The following is a 19,444-nucleotide window of genomic DNA, read 5'->3' as shown; positions in this document are numbered from 1 at the left end:
TATGGCCCTTGAGGACAGCGCATAAATTGTATTAATAATGACAACTTGGTCATCAAGCAAAGGTTAAATTCTCATTGATTATACCCTGTTTAAGAAAGGGATGTGGATAATAGATATATTTCTATTCAAAATGATCAGAAATTATTACTGATAACACTTCAATTACATAATTGGGTAAATGAAGCATTATTAAATTTTTATATTATTGAGATATATCTTTATGGTTGGTCTTCAGTAATGGTGGTTTTGAATAGTTTTGCTATATTTTTCCCTATCTCTAGACCTCGCTGGCCTTCACCAAATTGTTAGTGATAAACATATTGAAGTGTGCTTAAAAAAAAAAAAAAAAAAAAAACCCTACAGTGAAACTTGATAATTCAAATAATTTTACCATGTTAGATTTAGGTATTTAGAAAATCTATGTGTTCTGTGCACGGACCACTGGACCACTGACTGGGGTACATCTGATGATCCTTCCCTAGGTTGTATAGTGTACTTTTTCTGGAGTAAATTAATAACTTGATATTTATTCATACTCCATTCAAGTCTTCCATTCTTCCTATGGTGGTGAGATGTAATTCTTAATCCTTTGAGGTTGGACAATGAAAGTTTTCAGGCAACATTCTAAAAAGTGTTTGAAAATCAGAATAATTGCCTTTAATTGCTATCTACTATACATATTTTTAAGGCTCTAATACAATCCAAATTTAAGAAATAGGAGGTGATTATTCAAAATTTCTGAAAACTCAAGGTATGTTTTCTTTTAGTGAATTTAGGTATGTATTACCAAATAAAATTGCTTAACATAATTAAAATATCAGGTGTTTAAAAGTCAAGCACCTATTTTGTAATGAGTAGTTGAACTGGTTTACACCAGTGATGGAGACTGGTGAACCGAGGAAGTTAAAATTCAGTTTTTCTTTAGAACACTATTAAGATGACAATTAAAAAGAAAACAACACACAATGTAGGCCAAACAAAACGTATGTGTCCTATGGCATCCCTAGAGAAAAGCTGCCTGTTTCAGAGAGAAAAGGGCCTGATGGAGCTTTCCAAATAAATGAATAGAGATTTTTCCTTCATGAGCGAGAATTCCCTCTCCAAAGGTGGAGGTTCCTTTGGGCTTCATTTTCTGAAGAAAAGCATTTTACTGTGGTCTCTGAGCATAGTCTCCATAGAGAGGCCTTCCTCCTTAATTTTGTATACAACACAATTTTGTACAAGGGTACTTTTAAAAAAGTTCACAGAATAGAGTTAAAATATGAATCTTTCCATGAACTTTTTTTTTTCCCATGAACTTCTTGAAGACCCATTATATATGCCTCCCCTCAACTATGGTGTCTTTTCCAGATCTTTTACCTTCTTACAACTAACCCCAAAGGAATAGGAAATGTATCTGATGGAATGAGTTCATTATAAGATAATAACTGATAGCCCCTTCTAAAATTGCAAAATAACTTGCATATTCCAGAGGACTATGGTGAGGTCCAAATATGAAATATATTAAAGTAAAGGTAATATTTTTGGTGAAGAATTTCAGGTTAAAGTTTGAGATTTGGGGGCAAACAAAAAATAGCTACTTCAGAAAAGACAGACCATAATACATTTTATGTTTTCTTCTTTGCTTCTAAAGGTCATTTCTTCATTTGATATGATGATATACTTTAGTGCTTTGTGCCTGCAAATTTCAAGACACTTTCATCTAAATATCTTCAAGATTTCATGTCATCAAGCACCTGAACAGGTTCACAAGCATATTGACTGACTAAATAGCCCAAGGAGAAGAGGAGAAGCAGTTAGGGGAACCTATGAGTGAAGGAAATCCCCTTATGCAGGAGGCTAGTATACTATCAAATAAGGTTATATTTGAATATAAAACATAAATCCTGCAGATTCCATATGTCTCTTTCAGTTATGAAGCCTTCATTGTGTATCATCAACATTTTTCATCACAGGTATTATCAGAGTAATAAAATCTGTAAATTAATTAGAAACAAGACTAAAGAAAGAAATTTTAATCTTGAATATAAGAATGTGAACCCATGTAGTTCTAAATAGTAATCTCTGTCTCTGAGAAATACTTATCAGACACTTTGCATTTTCAGTGCCAAAGGATTACATAAAAATTCAGAACTTGAAGGATTTTAGCCACTTTGGTGGTAATGCTTACTTTGTTTGCTAAAAATTGAAATGTGAACTCGTAATACTATATAAGCATATGGCTAATACTGTAATTTTTTTTTAATACTAGCCATTTTTCAAAAGAGGTATGTTCATTATTATGGTAAAAAAGGAAATTTTTGCTTTAGTACACCAACTAGAATTTAAAAGGGCTACAGGAATTTTTTATAAGCCACATTTAGTAAAAGGAACTTGTACCAGTTCATACATAAGAATCCTTACATTGAGAGTGACTTGTTCCTTGATGTTCTGAGATAAAATTTCATTGTCACAAAAAGTGGACATTAAATGCTCACTTTTATAAAAAATAAAACAGCTGAACAGTTAACATGTAAGAAAATTAATAACATATAAACACAGTAAAAATATCTTCCCTTTAGAATATCAACCAAAGTTACTTCAAGTACACATTGACTTATCTGGGTGATAAAGGGATAAAATAAGTATTAGTTATTCAACCACTAAGCATATTAGGTACTGATTCTTATCATTCCATATCAAAATGTACTTAGATTGCTCATTACAAATACTAGAACTTCACAAAGATATCTGGGGATCCAATTTTTTAGACTCCCATCTGACTCTCCTTAATTTTATACAACAGTTCTGTAGACCATATGCCACATAATGAAATAATAAGAAAAATAAAGGAGTAATGAACATATGCTATATCTATCCTAAGCAAGAAAAAGACATTGAAAAAAAACAGTGGAAGTTGATATTCCTTAAAAAGAAAAAATATATATTTATGTGAGTTAAGTACACAGAAAACACTCTGGAGTACTTATTTTGCCTCTGTAACTATTGGTAAAACTTCTCAAGTAAGGATCTTCTTAGAGTTTGAATAGTACTTAAGATTTATATTCCAACGTATACTTTAGTTTCAAGGGAAAATCATTTACAAAGTAAGTTCAACAATTTAGAAAGCTCAACTGTCCTCTTCATGGAGGCTGATTTCTTCCTGTGTAAGTTATCATAGTTGGAAAAACAGAATCTGTATGGACTAGTTTTTAAAAACTTGGAAATCTTAAAACTAAGATAAGTGTTGGTTATACAGGTAAAAATTAGAATCTAAGGAGAAAATTGCTCCTCTCCTCCTAATGGGCATATTTTGTTTTGAATGATTCATTGAAAGCAATTTCAGCAAAATACTAAAAAAACAGTAAAAAATAATAGTAAAAAAATTAGTAATAGTAAAAAAAATTAATAGTAAAAAAACCTCAAAAAATAGTAAGTTTTACTGACTTATTTCAAATAAATGTGAAACAATTTAATATCAATTAAATCAAGTGTTTCATGTGTTATTTTCATACATAAAAATACATACTTCAAAAGACAAGGTATAAAAATTAACTGTTCAAGCTTGGAAATGAATGTAAAATCAAACTTCCATATTTTTTCTGAATATTAATATTGAAGAAACATTCTAGGTAATTTATCTTTAAAGACAGATGTGATGTACTTAAACCGTAAGTAATTAGGTATGTTAACGATATGCTCTTACTCACTGCAAAGAGCATGTGTCATTTAATTGCAAACCAAGCCCAATTAAATGACATTTTGAAATCTCCGTGGAAATGACATATTCACAAATCCATGTCTTAAAAGTAATATTTATGTATCAGTTATATATATTTACATATCTTTTTCACTTGTGTTAATTATTTTAGCAGTTTAATTTATTCCAAAACACAAACTTAAATTCCTTTTAATAAATTTTAAAAATCAGTACATTTTCTTTGGAATTTTTATTTTCATTAGAATTGGCTCAGTGACTTAATAAGTATATAGGAAAGAATGTACAGATAAAATAGATTTTGTGGTTTTTTTTCTTTACGAACAATGTAATCTTCTATATTTGTGATTTCTTACATTTTGGGACTGATACAGATACACTGAAGCCAAGCCTTAAATTAAATCATCTTTATTGATGAATGTTAATTGACAGTGTTATAGAGAAAAATTCACTCTTACTACTAAAGAGCTGAAAGCTTGATACATAAATTTGAAATAGCTGCTGTTCACATAACTGTTTAGATTTTATTTGGAAGTTAACAGAAAGAAGGTTCTAGCAATGAAACAAGCTAATGATTAAAAATGTTATAATGTAAACTAGAATTTCAAAACCATTCTAATGATTTACATGCCTCTTAGCTAATGTTATAATTGTTATATTATTTAGGTTCAAGTTCTTTCTTCAAAGAGTCATCAGAATAACATGGATTGAAGAGACTTTCGAACACTTGCCATCTCTTGCTGCTGCTGTTTCATGAAACGAGATATTAAACATTTGTTTAATTTTTAAAGTGTTATAAATATTTCAGCAAATAAAATACTTAAGTGCTTATATTAATCCTTATTTTTTTCAATTTAAGATATAATAACTCACGGTTTCCATCATAATTTTTTTTTGCAACATAGCCATTTCTTTTTTAAGTTCATTTTGTGCATCAGTAAGTAGAGTATCATGATTCTTCTCCAAATCCTCCATGCTCTAAAACACAAAAGTCTAGTTCAGTTACAAACCACCACTTTTCATCTCAGGTTCTAAACCTGTACAATTAATTTTCAAAAATAAGAACATTTTAATATTCAAATAATTCTTATTATTTATTCCAAATAAAAAATATTCTGAGTAATACATGAAGACCAAAATACCTACTATCAAGGAATAAAACATGTCAGACATGAATCAAGTATTATTACGGGAGGTATAACAGTAGTATCCTTTGCTCAAAACTATGGATTAAACAATGTATATCGACAAAATAAAATTAAAAAAAAAAAAAACAAACAAACTATGGATTAATGAACTGTTAAGATCAAGATGGCATTAAAAAAAAGAAAAAGACTGGAAGTCCCATGTCAATAAATACCATAATTTTGAAAATTTCTAATAAGCTTTCCATACATCAGGTAATAATCTACTTATTACAACTAATAATCAATGTGACATGAATTCACTAGAAGGAATAAAATGATATACATTATGACCTCTTTCATCAAGTTATGAAAAACAAAAATTACGTTTTAAATCTTTACTATCCATTCAACAAATAGTTATCCCAGTGCCTACTATGTAAAAAGTACTATGTTAAGTGCTGTGGAGAAATTAAAAAATAATAACACATGACTGTTCCCTTATTCCAGTGAGAAGAAACATATAAACAAAAATCACACAAAAACTTTACAGTAGAAATAGAAACCCAACTTGCTGTGGCTATGTACTGGAAAATGGGGATTAATTCCAATTTAGTTGACAAAAGAATAAGATTTCAACAAATTAAAAAAGAGTAAAAAGTATTCTAGGGGAAGAGCAAAAGCATGGAAGTATATACTGAGTTCACAGAACGCAATTTTATGTGGAGGGGTGGAAGTATTGGACGAATGTAGTAAATAAAGCTTAAAAAGAAGGTCATATGTCATGACAGGATCTTGAATACCCAAAAATTTAGAATGAGAAGCTACTGACAGTTTTCAGGAGGGAAGAGCTGTATTTCAGAAAGATATATTTTAGAAGAGATATATTCAGACCTATGAAGGATGGATTGGAGAAGAGAGAAATCAATTAAAAGTTTTAACAGTACAAGCAAAGAATGATGAGATCCTGAACTAGGGCAGTAGCAAGTGGGAATTAAAAAGAAAGAATCATTAGAGGTAAAAATTACAGAGCCTAGTAATAACTGGATGTGAAGTATAAAGGAGGTGGAGGAGTCAAAGATTATACTGCAGTTCTTATTCTAAGTGGTAACACTTAGAGATAACATTTAAAAGAAATCTTTTCTAGAACTTTATCAGACCTTCACACCAATTAACAAATGGTTTTCAGGGAGCATTAGAGCAAACCAAGTTCTGTAGTTGGAAACACTTTTAATGCTCCTCTGATTTCTAATGCTCCCCGAGAACCATTTGTTAACTTTTAAAAATAACTTTGTGTTCATATACGTTATTTTAAAGTTCCTTAAAATATTTATTTTAAAACTATTTTAGTAGTTTACTCAGAACATCCCAATTCCTCTGGCTGAGTGATATTTTAACATGCATTTGAATAAGAATATCTAAAAGAACCCCCCCCATCAAAAAAAAAGTATATGCAATATTCCACTGAGCTCCTATGAATAGTTAATAAAAAAGCAAGCATATTTCTGCATGAACAAGACGTCAGTGTCACAGACCACATGCTAATATGTGTGTCAGTAGATAATTATCAATCCACAAATTTTTAATCCTCAGCTTCCTATTACATGTCTGGGCTCTCTCTTAAAGTCGGCATTTAAAGTCATTTTGGGTCACTGTAATAATTTTAAAAGCAAATGTACCATAAAATGCTTCTATAATACATTTGAAAACAAAAGAAATATTCAATAATTTCAATTGAATACTTTCTATTTAACAAACACTGGAGATACAAAGACAAATAAGAGACAACTTAGAAATTATTATATAGACTTTCTATTTTCAGTTAAACAGAGAACTGTGATTAAAGTGTTAATAAATTACAGATTTTATGCACAATAAGTATATTTCTAGGTAAAATTCCCAATTTATCATTTCCTGTTTTGAATAATTCCCACAAAACCATTAGAGCCTAATTTAGAATCCTAAATTAAAGATACATTTATCACTTAAGTTAAATCAGAAACACTGAATTCAAAATGGAAAGCAGTTAAGAAGTTTAAATGTATAAGCAAAATGTTTTTCCCACAGACTTTGAAAGAAAAAAGTCATTTTCTACTTCCATAAATACATTATGTTTTATAAAAATGTATTGTGTTACCATATACAACAGACCTTTACGAACTGCTCATACAATTGTTTGATTGTTTTCAGTCTCTGGCTCTGAACAAGTCTATATTGTTGAAAAATCTTTTGTTGCTGGCGAAATATATTCTACAAATATAAAAAACTATAATAACAATTTGAATAAAATTTTTAAATTAGCAAAAAAAATCTACATTAAACTTAAAAGGAATAGTTTTAAAATCAATACTTTTAATTTGTTTTAACAACTGTAATGACTAAGTTTAGATAATTTGTGTTCACCACTAATATGCAAGAATATAATAGTACTACCAGTCACTGAGTAGGAAATCTTAACAATATTCCATATGTCTTAATTCTTGGTGATTTTAATATCCACAGAGATAATCCTTCCAATAATTGTGGTCTTTCAGTTCCTTGACCTATTCTTCAATAAATTTGTCCTCTACCCAACTTAAGCCAATTTACTACATACTCATATTCTAGATTTTATCATTACCAATAACTAACCTCTACATAGTATTAATAATGGCAAACTTTCTATGAGATAGGTACTCATTATTCCCCTTTCATAAATGAGGAAACTGAGGTATAAATGTAAATAATTTGTCCATGGTTTCACAGCTAGCAATTGCTTAAACCAGAATTTGATCCTGAAGAGTATATTTCTAGAGTCCAGCCTCTAACCATTATATATATGAATATTGTTTCTCCATATATAGCTGATAGTATTTGACTACTATCTCCTTACTGTTCTAGCTTACTCTCTTTCATACTACAATTCTATAATCTATCAGGATCTAAAATCCATTCATTCTACCTACTTTTCACCATCATCCCTACCCCTATGTTCTCACTTTCCTCCTTCCTGGCTTAAATTCTATGGTTAATCATTACTATTACTCCTTTGTATATACACCCCCTTCTTATTCTGTCACACTCGCTTGGCTAAACCCTAACCCTGGAAAATCCAACTCTCCGGCTACTCTGCCTGGAGGCAACACCTTTTCCACCATCTGATAACCTTATTTCATTAATAATTAGAAGCAATCCAAAGAGAACTTTTGAGTCTTCCATCACCGTATCTACCATCCACCTACATCTATATACCTTCTCTCCTGTTTCTAAGGATGAATTATCCTTGTTCTTTGCTAAAGCTAACTTTTTCACATGCTCTGTACATTCTCAAGAATTCAGCAATTGTCCCCCCTTTCCATTATCTTTAAATTTTCCTTCCAGATTATTCCTATCAACATACAAGCATGCTATTTCTCCAATCTTTAAAAAAACAAAAAACGCTACTCCTTTTCTCCTCAGGCTACAACCCCCATTTCCTTCTCTCCTATTCTTTGTTATTCTCATTTCAATCAGACTTTCACACTCACTTTTCCACCGAAATCATTCTGGTCCAGGACAACTACCTCCTCCTGTCCAAATCCACCTCATTTGTCCTATAAGCAGCATATTATAGAGTTAATCCTCTTTCCTTCTTAAAAGGCTTTCTTCACTTGGCCTAGAGTGGTCTTTCTACCTGTCACACCCCTTTTTTCAGTCTCCTTTTCTAGTTCCTCATCTCCTGGAATTCTAAACATTGAAATACTTTAGGGCTCTGTTCCTAGACTACTTTATTACACTTATAAACACTCCCTTGGTGATCTTATCCAGTCTTCAGTGCTTAAATACTGTTTTTATGCTGAGAATTCTAAACTTCTATCTTCAGCCCATCTCTGTCTCCTGAACTCCAGAGTCTCATACCAGTGGTCTAGTCAACATATCTCCTTGGATGTTTCATGTGCATCTCAAATTTAACATTTTCAGAACTGAGCTGAGTTTTTTACTATCTGATCCCAAAATTATTTGATAAGAACATTACCTCAGCTCTTAGGTAAGAAATGTTTGGTAATTACAATGAAAGGATGAAATAAAAAGATAGTTAAATGCAGTTAGACAACATACAAGTGGGGCTGACTTCCACTTCCCATATGGATGGCAGGTAACACAAGACTAGCCATTAAGAGTAAATCAGTCATCCCTTGGTATCCATGGGAAGACTGGGTCCAGGGCTTCCCACAGATACCAAAGACCCAAGGACATTCAAGTCTTTATATAAAATGGTGTCATATTTGCATATAACCTATGCACATCCTTCCATATACTTTAAATCATCTCTAGATTACTTATAACACCTAATACAATGTAAAGCCTACGTAAATAGTTGTTACGCTGTATAGTTTTTTATTAGTATTATTTTTTATTGCTGTATTTCCTTTCAAATATTTTTGATCAAGAGTTGGTTGAATCCACAGTGTGGAACCCTCAGATATGGAGGGCCAACTGTACAATGATTGATTCAGGAATGGGCAAATAATACAGTCTAGATCAGTGATATTCCTCCAGAGAATTTTCTGCCAGAGCTATTAAGAAAGATTGTCTTGGTCTACTGAGGTTACTAAACTTGTAGTAAGTCTAGGATTGCAAGCTATCTTGCTTACTACATTGAGCCTACTAGGAATTGGTAACAGACCTGAGATGACCCTACATGAGCAACCCTTCCATATCTCTATCCAGCTGTGCCTAAAGCTAAACTACCCTCAACTTACTTTATATAAACCAATAATCCTTCTTTTGTACTTTGACAAATTTCTGTCACTTGGAAACGCAAGAATCCCAATCACTATATGAAGCAAGTGCTATATGAAAGACCAATGGCTTTTATGAGTATAGTATGTGCCTATACGTCTGTGTTTACAGTTCAACAGGACTGTATATAGCCAGCAATGGGTAATGGAACCTGGGTTAGTTCCATGGGTCTAAGAAAAGGCTACTCCATTCCTACTTGAGATGTGGTTATAACAGGTTAGTTATAAAGCCAATCACGATACCAACAGTTAGTTTTTCTTCTTGTTCCTCAGCTTTATGCACATCCATTTCCCACTGCTGAAACAAAGTCAGAAACTGCTGAGAATATTCTTCATTAAGCTTCTGCCTGTAAAATGTAGTAATGAATAGTGTCATATTTCATACCAATATGAAGAAAAACATTCCAGATAAATTGAGTTGACATATTTAAACAAATAAAAAAGAAGGAAATATAATAGCAGCTTAAATCTTCTGACAAGAAACCAAGAAGTAAAATTATGACTTATGCTGATTCCACAAGTATTTTTCCTAACAAGTTAACAGGAAATTCCTCTCACATGCTTTAGCTCTTGAAAACTAAGTAAGTTTTACTGTATATATGAATTTTCCAGAAAAATTCATCTTATCTCCAAGCAGTTTATTTTTTATACTGATATGACAGACTAAATGAGGTTATTACATTTATCATATAAGATTTCTGAATAGAAATATTTCACTTAATTTTTCCCCCATTTTGGCACAACAAAGATATTGCACAAAAGAATAGTTAACTCAAGTAAGCTAAAATATACAAATTATTTACAATGTAAGATTGACCTTTTTCTCCACTGCTGAATGTAATTAACTAGCAGAAGACTAATGGTTTCTATGAAATTTACCTTTTATTCAACTACTGTATTTCTAGAATGAACAAAAAATTACTTTTATAATTAAAAAAACCCTCAATTGTTATTTAAAAGGAGAAAAAAGTAATCTTTATTGATTTCCAGGAAATATATTTCAATTCTATGAAGGAATGAGGTTATGAGACTAAAGAACTTACTTGCTAAGAGAAAAACCAAGCCAAATATATTTTCAATACAGACCCCAATAAATACAGAAGATGACAGTATTTTTCATAAGTAATTTGCACCAGTGAATACTAAGAAATGATACCAATATTGTGGCTCTAAAAAAACCAACAATCTTACCTTTGCTCTTGTTGTGTTTTCCAAACATGTCCAATTTTCTGGTTACTGGTTTTGAGAGATGCCTTGGTATACATTTCCAGTCTTTTTCTCTTGGCATAAAGAGCCTTGTTAATGTCAACTATATTGAAAACAGATATTAAGTAAAATTTAATGTTGAAGAGAATTATTTTGTCCCCATTATTGAAGTAAATATGGGTAAAGTTGGTTCAACAATATCAGAAAGACAATTAAAATTAAATTTAAAAATAGGCATAATTTTAAAAAGCAGAATTATTTTCTAATTTTTTTTTCTCAGAAAATTTTCAGACATTAGTATCCTAATTCTGTTTTTTCTAACCAGAGATGATTTTTTAATTTAGGGATGATAAAAAAGAACTAAAAATCAAAAGAAAGTCTCAAGAATGGACTCTAATCTCTTAAAGGCTAAATTTTTCTAAATTTATAAAATCTCAAATTGAAAGAACACATTTAGATGAATTTTTGTTAGAACTCATTAAATAAAACATACATAAATATTCTGTATATTTATGAATAGAATAGAATATGAAAAGAATAAAAAAGTTCAAATCAAACAAAAAATAGTCAATGATACTTTTGAATATATTTTTCATTAAAAGATACAAAGGCTAAGGATACAGAAATCTTAATTTAATATCTTAAATTTAGATAAATTCATTCAACACATTTAAATACTTTCAAAGAGCTTTTTATAGGACATTATTGCCCATAACTACTGCATTTCATAAAATTCTTAATACTGCAAATAATGTGTTTGCTAAACATATGCCTTTACGTTATGCATCTACCATAAATAGTTATCCTTCAGTAATTGTCATGGAGCTACATTATTAATATTTTATACTTTCACTATCATCTATAATAATAAATTTACAAGACAGATTATAAAACAAGCACTTTGTCACCACCAGAAAGAGAAAAGCTTTTTAAAAGCTTTTTAAAAAAGACTTGACTGTATTAATAATTCATATAGAGGAATCCAAATATTCACTCTTTTTTGAGAGTAATGTCCCCTACTAAAGCTCATGTAACTGATATTTAACATACTTAAAATTTAAGAATTTTTGGACCTGATTATAAATTATTAACTAGCAAAGTTGTCTTTAGTTCTCAACTACTTAGTTTATTAATGTAAAAATAACAATGAAGAGTTATTTTAGAGGCCTCAGTTTATACTGTCCTGCCTAAAGATAAGAACACAGGAAAAGTCACAGAAAACAACTTAATTAAGGAAATGAAAAATTTATATGTAATACAGACATATACATACATGTGTGTATCAGTCTGTGAATACAAAGAAAGGTAAAGACTTTTCCCATCCGTTTTTCTTCTAAAATTCTTTAAGCCATTAAATTCACACATGCATCAAATACAAGCACCATTCTCACTCTTATCATAGAAAAGGTAAGTAAGGAAATCCACGAAGATAAAACACAAATACTTAGGCAAAATCCTAGATATGAGAGCAAGGCATTAAATAATAGTCTTATAGTCCACTGATTAACATTTCTTATTATACAAGTCACATGATTTAAAACAATTTTAAATACAAAAGTCTTCTAAAACATACCTCCAAGTTTTTCCAGCATATTCTGTACTTCACCCCTGTGAAGAAATTACATTTAAAAAAATTTAAATTAAGGATCCATAAAATATCACGCTTGTTTTGGAAGAAATATCACATGCCAAGTATTTTACATACAATATTTGTTAGGGGGCCGAGCCCGTGGCGCACTTGGTAGAGTGCGGCGCTGGGAGCGCTGCGACGCTCCCGCCGCGGGTTCGGATCCTATATAGGACTGGCCGAGTGCCGGTCACGAAAAGGACAAAAAAAAAAAAAAAAAAAAAAAAAGAATACAATATTTGTTAGAAGCAACTAAAGTAAACTTTTCTTGAAGTACAACAGGCAAAAATTATTACCCCACATCTTGAACTATTCCTGCAGAAGGCCTTTTCTTCAAATGCTTATCAATTACTGGAGTCTTTCCTGTATTGACAATTAAAAAGAAAAAAACATTTTAAAATTAAGTATGCCAATTTGGTAAATTTTAATGAAGAAATATCTTCATTTTGGGCTTTTAGGCTTTTTGCCAAAGTAAGTTTTTAGAGCAGACATATAAATGCAACACTTTCTCTGCAGGTTAGATGAAATTAAATCAGGATTCAGGACCCTCTTATAGGAACTTTTTTTAGGGTTAATGTCATAATAACTTTTTTTCTGGGTTAATGTCATAGTAAGTCATGTACTATTTATCAGACATTTTGGCAATAATGACTGCAAAGGCAAGAGATGCTACATAAGCTTCTATAACCCATACGGGGTTATGAGGATCAAATGTGAAACAAAGTACAGTGGGCCCTCCATATCAGTCAGCCCTTCACATCTGTGGGTTACACATCCACAGATTCAGCCAACCTCAGAATGAAAATATTCAAGAAAAATAAAAAAACAATACCACAATAAAAAATAATACAAATAAAAAAAACAGTATAACAACTATCTACATAGCATTTACATTTTTTTTAAGTATTATAAGTAATCTAGACATGATTTAAAGTATCCAGGAGGATGTGCATAAGTTATATACAAATACTCCACCATTTTATGTCAGGGGGTAATCCTGAGCATCCTGGGATTTTGGTATCCAAGGCGGGGGTCCTGGAACCAATCCCTTCTCATACTGATAGATAACTGTAAATGAAAATGTTTTACAAACAATATTTTGTTATAGTTTTAAATGTAGTGGGTTCAAAACAAATGAACTGTAGGATACCATCACTGTCCAACATTAGCTATACTGTACCTTCAGTAACATCCTCCTCTGAACCACTCAGATTTTTCTTATCTTCTTTCTCAAAGTTATAGGGTCTTACATCCTGATCCTCCATTGATGCCTTCCCAGACTTCATGGAATGCTTTCTTCCAGAGGGCACCATACTTAGATGTTTTCTGACTTCAAAAATTAAATCTCTCAACCCTCCTGAATCCAAAGGCATCATTTAAATAAATTGGTAAAATTTTAAATATCAAATATGATATCAAATAAGGCTAATCTTTTTTTTTCCCTAAAAAGCCACTGAATTGTACACTTTAAAAACAGTGCATTTTTTTAAAAAAATAATTTATTGTACATATTTGTGGGGTACAAAGTTGACCATCAAGTTGTGTACAGTGCGCGATGGCCTTATCAGTACAGTTAGCTTATTCATCATTATAATACTTAATCATTCTTTGTGTGCGTTAACCAATTTGTCGTTAACCCCCGTCCCTCTTTCCCTCCCCTCCCCTAGGATAATCTTAGTTAAAGAGACTTTTAGCAGTTTCCTCATTTATTTTATTGGACCAAAAGTTAACGAAGTAGACAATGTCAAGTCTACCCTGACTCCAAGGGTACAGTGAGGGAGAGATTGCCCCTGAGACTGGAGGACCTGAGTTTTAGTCCCGTCTCTGCCAGATTACGGCTACATTTGGGCAACTATAGTGGGCATCTCAGTCACAAAGTGCAAGAGTGGTTGGTGGCAGGACAGATCAGGAGCGTTCCAAAAATAAGTTCAGGGCAATACAAATATAAAGTAAAAACATTCTGCAATCTGGGCCTCAGAAAATTAACGTCCATATAAGATTTCCACAACATACACACTGAGGAAAAACGAGGAGCCCTCAGTTAGTTCGTTTCTGACAGGTTTGGGGCGGGCAGCGGGGAGAGACCCCCACAGAGGAAACCCCCTCCCCCCACCCACACACCCCGCCCTAAACCTTCCAAGCTCCTAACGAAGGGAGGTCCAGGCCTAGCCCAGCCCACCTGCTTTCCACCCGCTCCTTGCCCACTCAAGGCCCTGCCCTTGGTGACTTTCCCTGCCTCCACTTTCCTGTCAGAAGCCCCGGGTAACACCAATGGGGAAAAGTTGGCTCAGCGGTGAAGAGCAGCCTCTGGCCTGAACTGAGGCGCTGGACAAACCTTCCCTGCTCACGCCTGAAGAAAAACACCCCATGGCCTAGGACCACAGTTACCGTCACCTGGCAGGTTGGGCCCCCGGCCCCGCTCGTCCAACGCTGCCAGTCACCTGACGTATCGCTTCGCTGCCCCGAAGCTTCTGAGGTAACTGGTATTCGTGCGGGAGGAAAACCAGTCTCGCCTCAGCCTGGCGCGTCGCTGATTGGCCGCACGCAGGCGCGCATGCGTGCACGTGTGCACTGGAAGGTGATTCTCCACCCCCACGGGTGATTGCGCGCGAAATCCCTGACCCAGAATTCTCTGTCGGCTGACGCCTGCCGCCAGTAGACTTAAGGCCCAGTGCTTTAGTTTCTTTTTTAAACATATTTTAAATTTTTATAATTTTGAAAACTGCAAAAGAATATCTAAATTATGAAACATGCTGAACACATCACCTATTTTGTGAAGTAGAACTTTACAAATATTACCTGAATCTCCTCAGGAAGTCTTTTCCATTCTCTTCCCTCCCCATCTTCCTCATTCAGAGGTATAAAAAAATTATCCTGAATTTGTGTAAATCATTCACCCCCTCCCATTTTCTAAGTTGTTACTACATATATATGTGTGTGTGTTCTGAAACAACGTGGCTTAGTTTCATTTGTGTTTGGGCAACACGAAATCGTACCGTAGTCTATGTAGTATTCTGCCACTCACATTTTTACTCAACATTATGTCACTAAGAGAATCTATATTACACGGAGCCATAGTTCTTCCATTTTTGCTGCTGTAGAACATCCCATTGTGACACTATTCCGTAATTTACTCATTGATTTTCTTGTCATACACTTCTGTGTTTTTTCCAGATTAGAGCCTATAAAAACAATGCTTCTGTAAATATTCTAATCTCTTGCATATGCGCTAAAGGGCTTACAGAGTAACTAGAAGTGAAGTTGCTAGATCATAGGCTAGGAGATATTCAGTAACGCCAAATTGTTTTCCATTTAATACTCCCACCAACAGAATAAGTTCCCTTTGTTACTTATATTCATCACTTGCTAGAGGGAGATTTTTTAATTTTGCCATTCTAGTGTAAAATATTATCTTTGGAGTCTCTTATATTTCCCCAGTCACTCATAAGATTAAGCTCTTTTAATGCTTATTGGACATTTGCACTTCCTTTTCCTTAGAATATCTATTTGGGTTTCTTGATTATTTTTCAATTGGGTGTTATGGGTTTCTTATTGATTTGTAGTTTTTTATATATACCGGGTATTAATCTTTATGATTGTTTTTCTGTGTCTTTTCAAAGAAATTTATCTTTACCCTGAAGTTGTAAAAATATTGTCCTATAGTTTCTACAAAGGTTTTGAGGTTTTAATTTTCATTTTTAAGTCTTAGTTCATCTAGAATTGATTTTTGTGCCTAATGTCAGATAGGGATGCAATTACTTTTCCCCCCACTTTGGAAACCAATTGTCCCATCATCATTTATTGTATAGTGTACAGTTTTCCTATAACAGCTATGTCATGTTAAGTTTCCATATGTTCCTAAATCTGCTTCTTTAGGCTGTTCCACTGGTCAGCTTGCCTCTCCCTGTGCCAAAACCACAGTTTTTATCACTGCATCTTTACTAAAGCTTTGGTATCTAATAGAACAAGATTCACACCTTATTTTTTCCTCAGAAGGATCCTATGTATTCTTGAATTTTTGCTTCTCAAGTAGTTTTAGAATCAGTTTTCCAAGATCCATTTTAAATAAAAGAAAAATTTGCTGGATTTTTATTGGAATATCCCAAACTACAGATCAATTTGGACATAGCTGAGTCTTCCAATTCTTGAACATAGCATATTTTGCATTTATTTAGGACTTACTTTAATATTATTCATTAAAGTTAAAATTTTATCTCTGTGCAGATTACGCACATAAGAGTATCTTATTAGACTTACTTAAGAATGGTTTATACTGTATTTTGTTGCTATTTTGTTCTAATTATTGCTGGTATATGAAAATGCAATTGATTTCTGATATTAATCTTATTCTTATATACAGACTTTTGCTAGAATTTCATTCTAATAATTTGACTGTAGAATCTGGAATTTTATCATCATACCATCTGTAAATAATGACATTTTTGTTTCTTCCTTTCCAATTCTTAGTTTTTTGTGTTTTTTCTTTTGTTATTGCACTGGCTAGAATCTTAAGTACAAAGATAAATAAAAGCATCAATACAGGACTTCCTTGTCTTCTTTCCCATTTTGAAGGGAATGCTTCTAAAGTTTCTACTAACAGTGATGATGCTATATGTAGCTTTTTGGTAGTTGCCCTTTTTGAAAGTTTATGTTCTAATTTTAGTCTGCTGAGTCTTTTGTTTCTTTCTTTCTTTGCTTGTTTTGTTTTAAATCATGAATGAGTGTTGTAATTTATTAAATTCTTTTTCTATATCTATTGAAATGATCATAGGCTTTTTCATTTAATTTGTTAATGTGGTAAATAAGATTTATGTTTTTCTAATCTTAAACCAAACTTACATTCGTGTGATAAATCTGAGTCGATCACAATGTACATATTAACTTTCAAGCACATTGTTGTGTTTAGTTTTTCAGCATCTTGTGTTCATTTTCATGACTGACATTGACTTGTAATTTTTCCCTATCTGAACTGACCTTATCTAGTTTGGAATTAAGTTTATACTTAAGGCTTGCTCCCTTCTCCTTCAAGTCTTTGCTCAAATCCACTAGTCATCTCAATGAGGCTTTCTCTCCTCCCATTTTTAGATACTGTATTTGCAAAGTCTGAACCTTATTTCTTGTCTTTCTTTTCCCTTCTATATATTCCTTTCTCCTAGCATTTATCACTTTTATTGTGGTATGTAATTTGTTTATTTGCTTTATTTGTCTCCCTCACCCTCCATTAGAATGTAAACTCTGAAGGGCAGACAAAATTGTATATAGCGTGAGGAACAGATCTAATTTTATTTTTCTAAATGATTATCCAGTTATCCCAACATCATTTACTAAAAAGCCCATCTTTGCCCTACTGATTTGAAATACATTATACATTATATTTCCATAAGGAGGTAGATCAACTTCTGAATTTTCTATTTCCCTTACTTTCTGTAAGCTCAGAAATGCATTGAAAAGTATATTTTAACCAAAGACAGGCATAGTTATACTGAAGCCAGAGAGCTCTTCAGTGTCTCTCTGCCATAATGTTGAAAGTCAAAGAATTTCATTTCTGTACTAAACTTAAAAATTACTAAAACTACTCAGCTGTAGTTATTACAGGACTTCTCATCCCCCTTCCCACTTCACTGCCCTAATTTAGACCATTTTTCTCTTCTACTCTATTGCTATCCAATTCTCCGCCCTGCTGCTTGTGATCTTTCCAAAGCCAATACTTGATCATAGTCTCCAATGATGGTGATGATGATGACCCGATGATAATAATTACCATCATGGTAGCTACTATTTTTCCATCCCATTCCATATGACAAGCACTTTATATGCATTCTAGTTCTCTCAAAAACTACTACATGGGTTTTATTATCCTTATTCAAGGATTAAGAAAACAGCCTGCAATAGAGTGGAAATTCTGAGTCAGGTTTGTCTAACTCTAAATCCTCTGTTATTAGCCTTACACCATGATGTCTAGATCCTTCAGCAGTTCCTCAGACCCTCACAAGAAGGTCCAACCTATTTTTCTGTCATACAAGGACCTTTAGCCTCTTAAATTGTTTAACTCCCCTTTCTGAGCTTCTTGCAGTTTTCCCAAGGACACCATTGCTGTTTCATGCCAGCTTTGTACAGCTCTGCTGTCTTTTCTGTAGCCTTGGTTGGTACTCCTCTCTTGGTCTACCACTGTCTTGTACAGCTTTTCTCCACTCACTATACTTTATTAATCTATTTGCCAAAGAGACCTTATTATTCCATCTCACTTTAATCATGCTAGAAAATAGAATAATTCTGACGAAGCAGATTTAGAATTTAGAATTCAGTTGATCACTACTTATGCATAAAAGCATTTGTGTAAGCTTTACTGTCCTTTGAAAGTTTTCATGCATATGATTAATTTAATGATCATAGAACCCTCTAGATGGGAGTTAGTATAAACCCACCTTATCATTTAAAAAGACTGAGGATCAAAGAAGATAAATATTGGGCCGGCCCGTGGCTCACTCGGGAGAGTGCGGTGCTGAGAACACCAAGGCCTCGGGTTCGGATCCCATATACGGATGGCCGGTTCGCTCACTGGCTGAGCGTGGTGCTGATAACACCAAGTCAAGGGTTAAGATCCCCTTACCGGTCATCTTTTAAAAAAAAAAAAAAAGAAGAAGATAAATATTTACCCAAGATCACAGAGCTACATAGTTGAGCTAGGACTACAACCTCGGTATGTTTCACTACACTGCTCTTCCCCACCCTGTATTTGTCACTGTTCTATCATACTTTGCTGCCTTGAAATAAGTCCCATCTTTAGTAGTCCATAGTGATTTCTAGCAGTGTTGGCATCTTCCAGTAGTACAAAAAATATTCTGTAGAGTGTTGACTGTATAATACAAGAAAGCCCTTTGTAAAGGTCTTGTTTTTAATGTGTATTTCAAAATAAATTAACAAAGTAAAGCACCACCTTTGACATTTGGGAGTGCGACTAAAAGTTATGAGATAATAAACCCATTGAAGAGTTCATGCGGACCAGAATAACAACAAAAAAGAGACCATC

The 19,444-nt window shown here is 33.0% G+C and overlaps 2 protein-coding genes across 3 annotated transcripts in view; one reads left to right on the top strand and one right to left on the bottom strand.

Moving 5' to 3' along the window:
* The window catches only part of CHPT1 (choline phosphotransferase 1), a 44,970-nt gene extending 40,442 nt beyond the window's left edge, over positions 1-4,528 (top strand). Inside the window, exons 8-9 of one of the 2 annotated variants that reach the window (XR_010021341.1) lie at positions 1,634-1,838; positions 4,364-4,528. Coding sequence is in view for 1 of the 2 variants with exons in the window: in XM_063075303.1 (XP_062931373.1) it covers positions 1,634-1,744; positions 4,364-4,408 (156 nt within the window). In the remaining variant the exon portion in view is untranslated. The remainder of the gene's footprint in view (positions 1-1,633; positions 1,839-4,363) is intronic. The other variant, XM_063075303.1, reaches the window with a different exon arrangement.
* On the bottom strand, positions 4,390-13,760 carry SYCP3 (synaptonemal complex protein 3). Its single transcript, XM_063075305.1, has 8 exons — positions 13,595-13,760; positions 12,711-12,777; positions 12,361-12,395; positions 10,773-10,890; positions 9,829-9,928; positions 6,973-7,071; positions 4,571-4,675; positions 4,390-4,443 (listed from the first exon to the last, which is right to left on the bottom strand). The coding sequence occupies exons 1-8, from the start codon at positions 13,725-13,727 to the stop codon at positions 4,390-4,392; spliced, it is 711 nt and encodes a 236-aa protein (XP_062931375.1). The 5' UTR covers positions 13,728-13,760.
* Positions 13,761-19,444: the final 5,684 nt, after the last annotated feature.

Source organism: Cynocephalus volans, chromosome 12 (genome assembly GCF_027409185.1).
Source record: "Cynocephalus volans isolate mCynVol1 chromosome 12, mCynVol1.pri, whole genome shotgun sequence".
NCBI classification, from domain to species: domain Eukaryota; kingdom Metazoa; phylum Chordata; class Mammalia; order Dermoptera; family Cynocephalidae; genus Cynocephalus; species Cynocephalus volans.
This window is presented reverse-complemented; position numbering and strand designations above follow the sequence as displayed.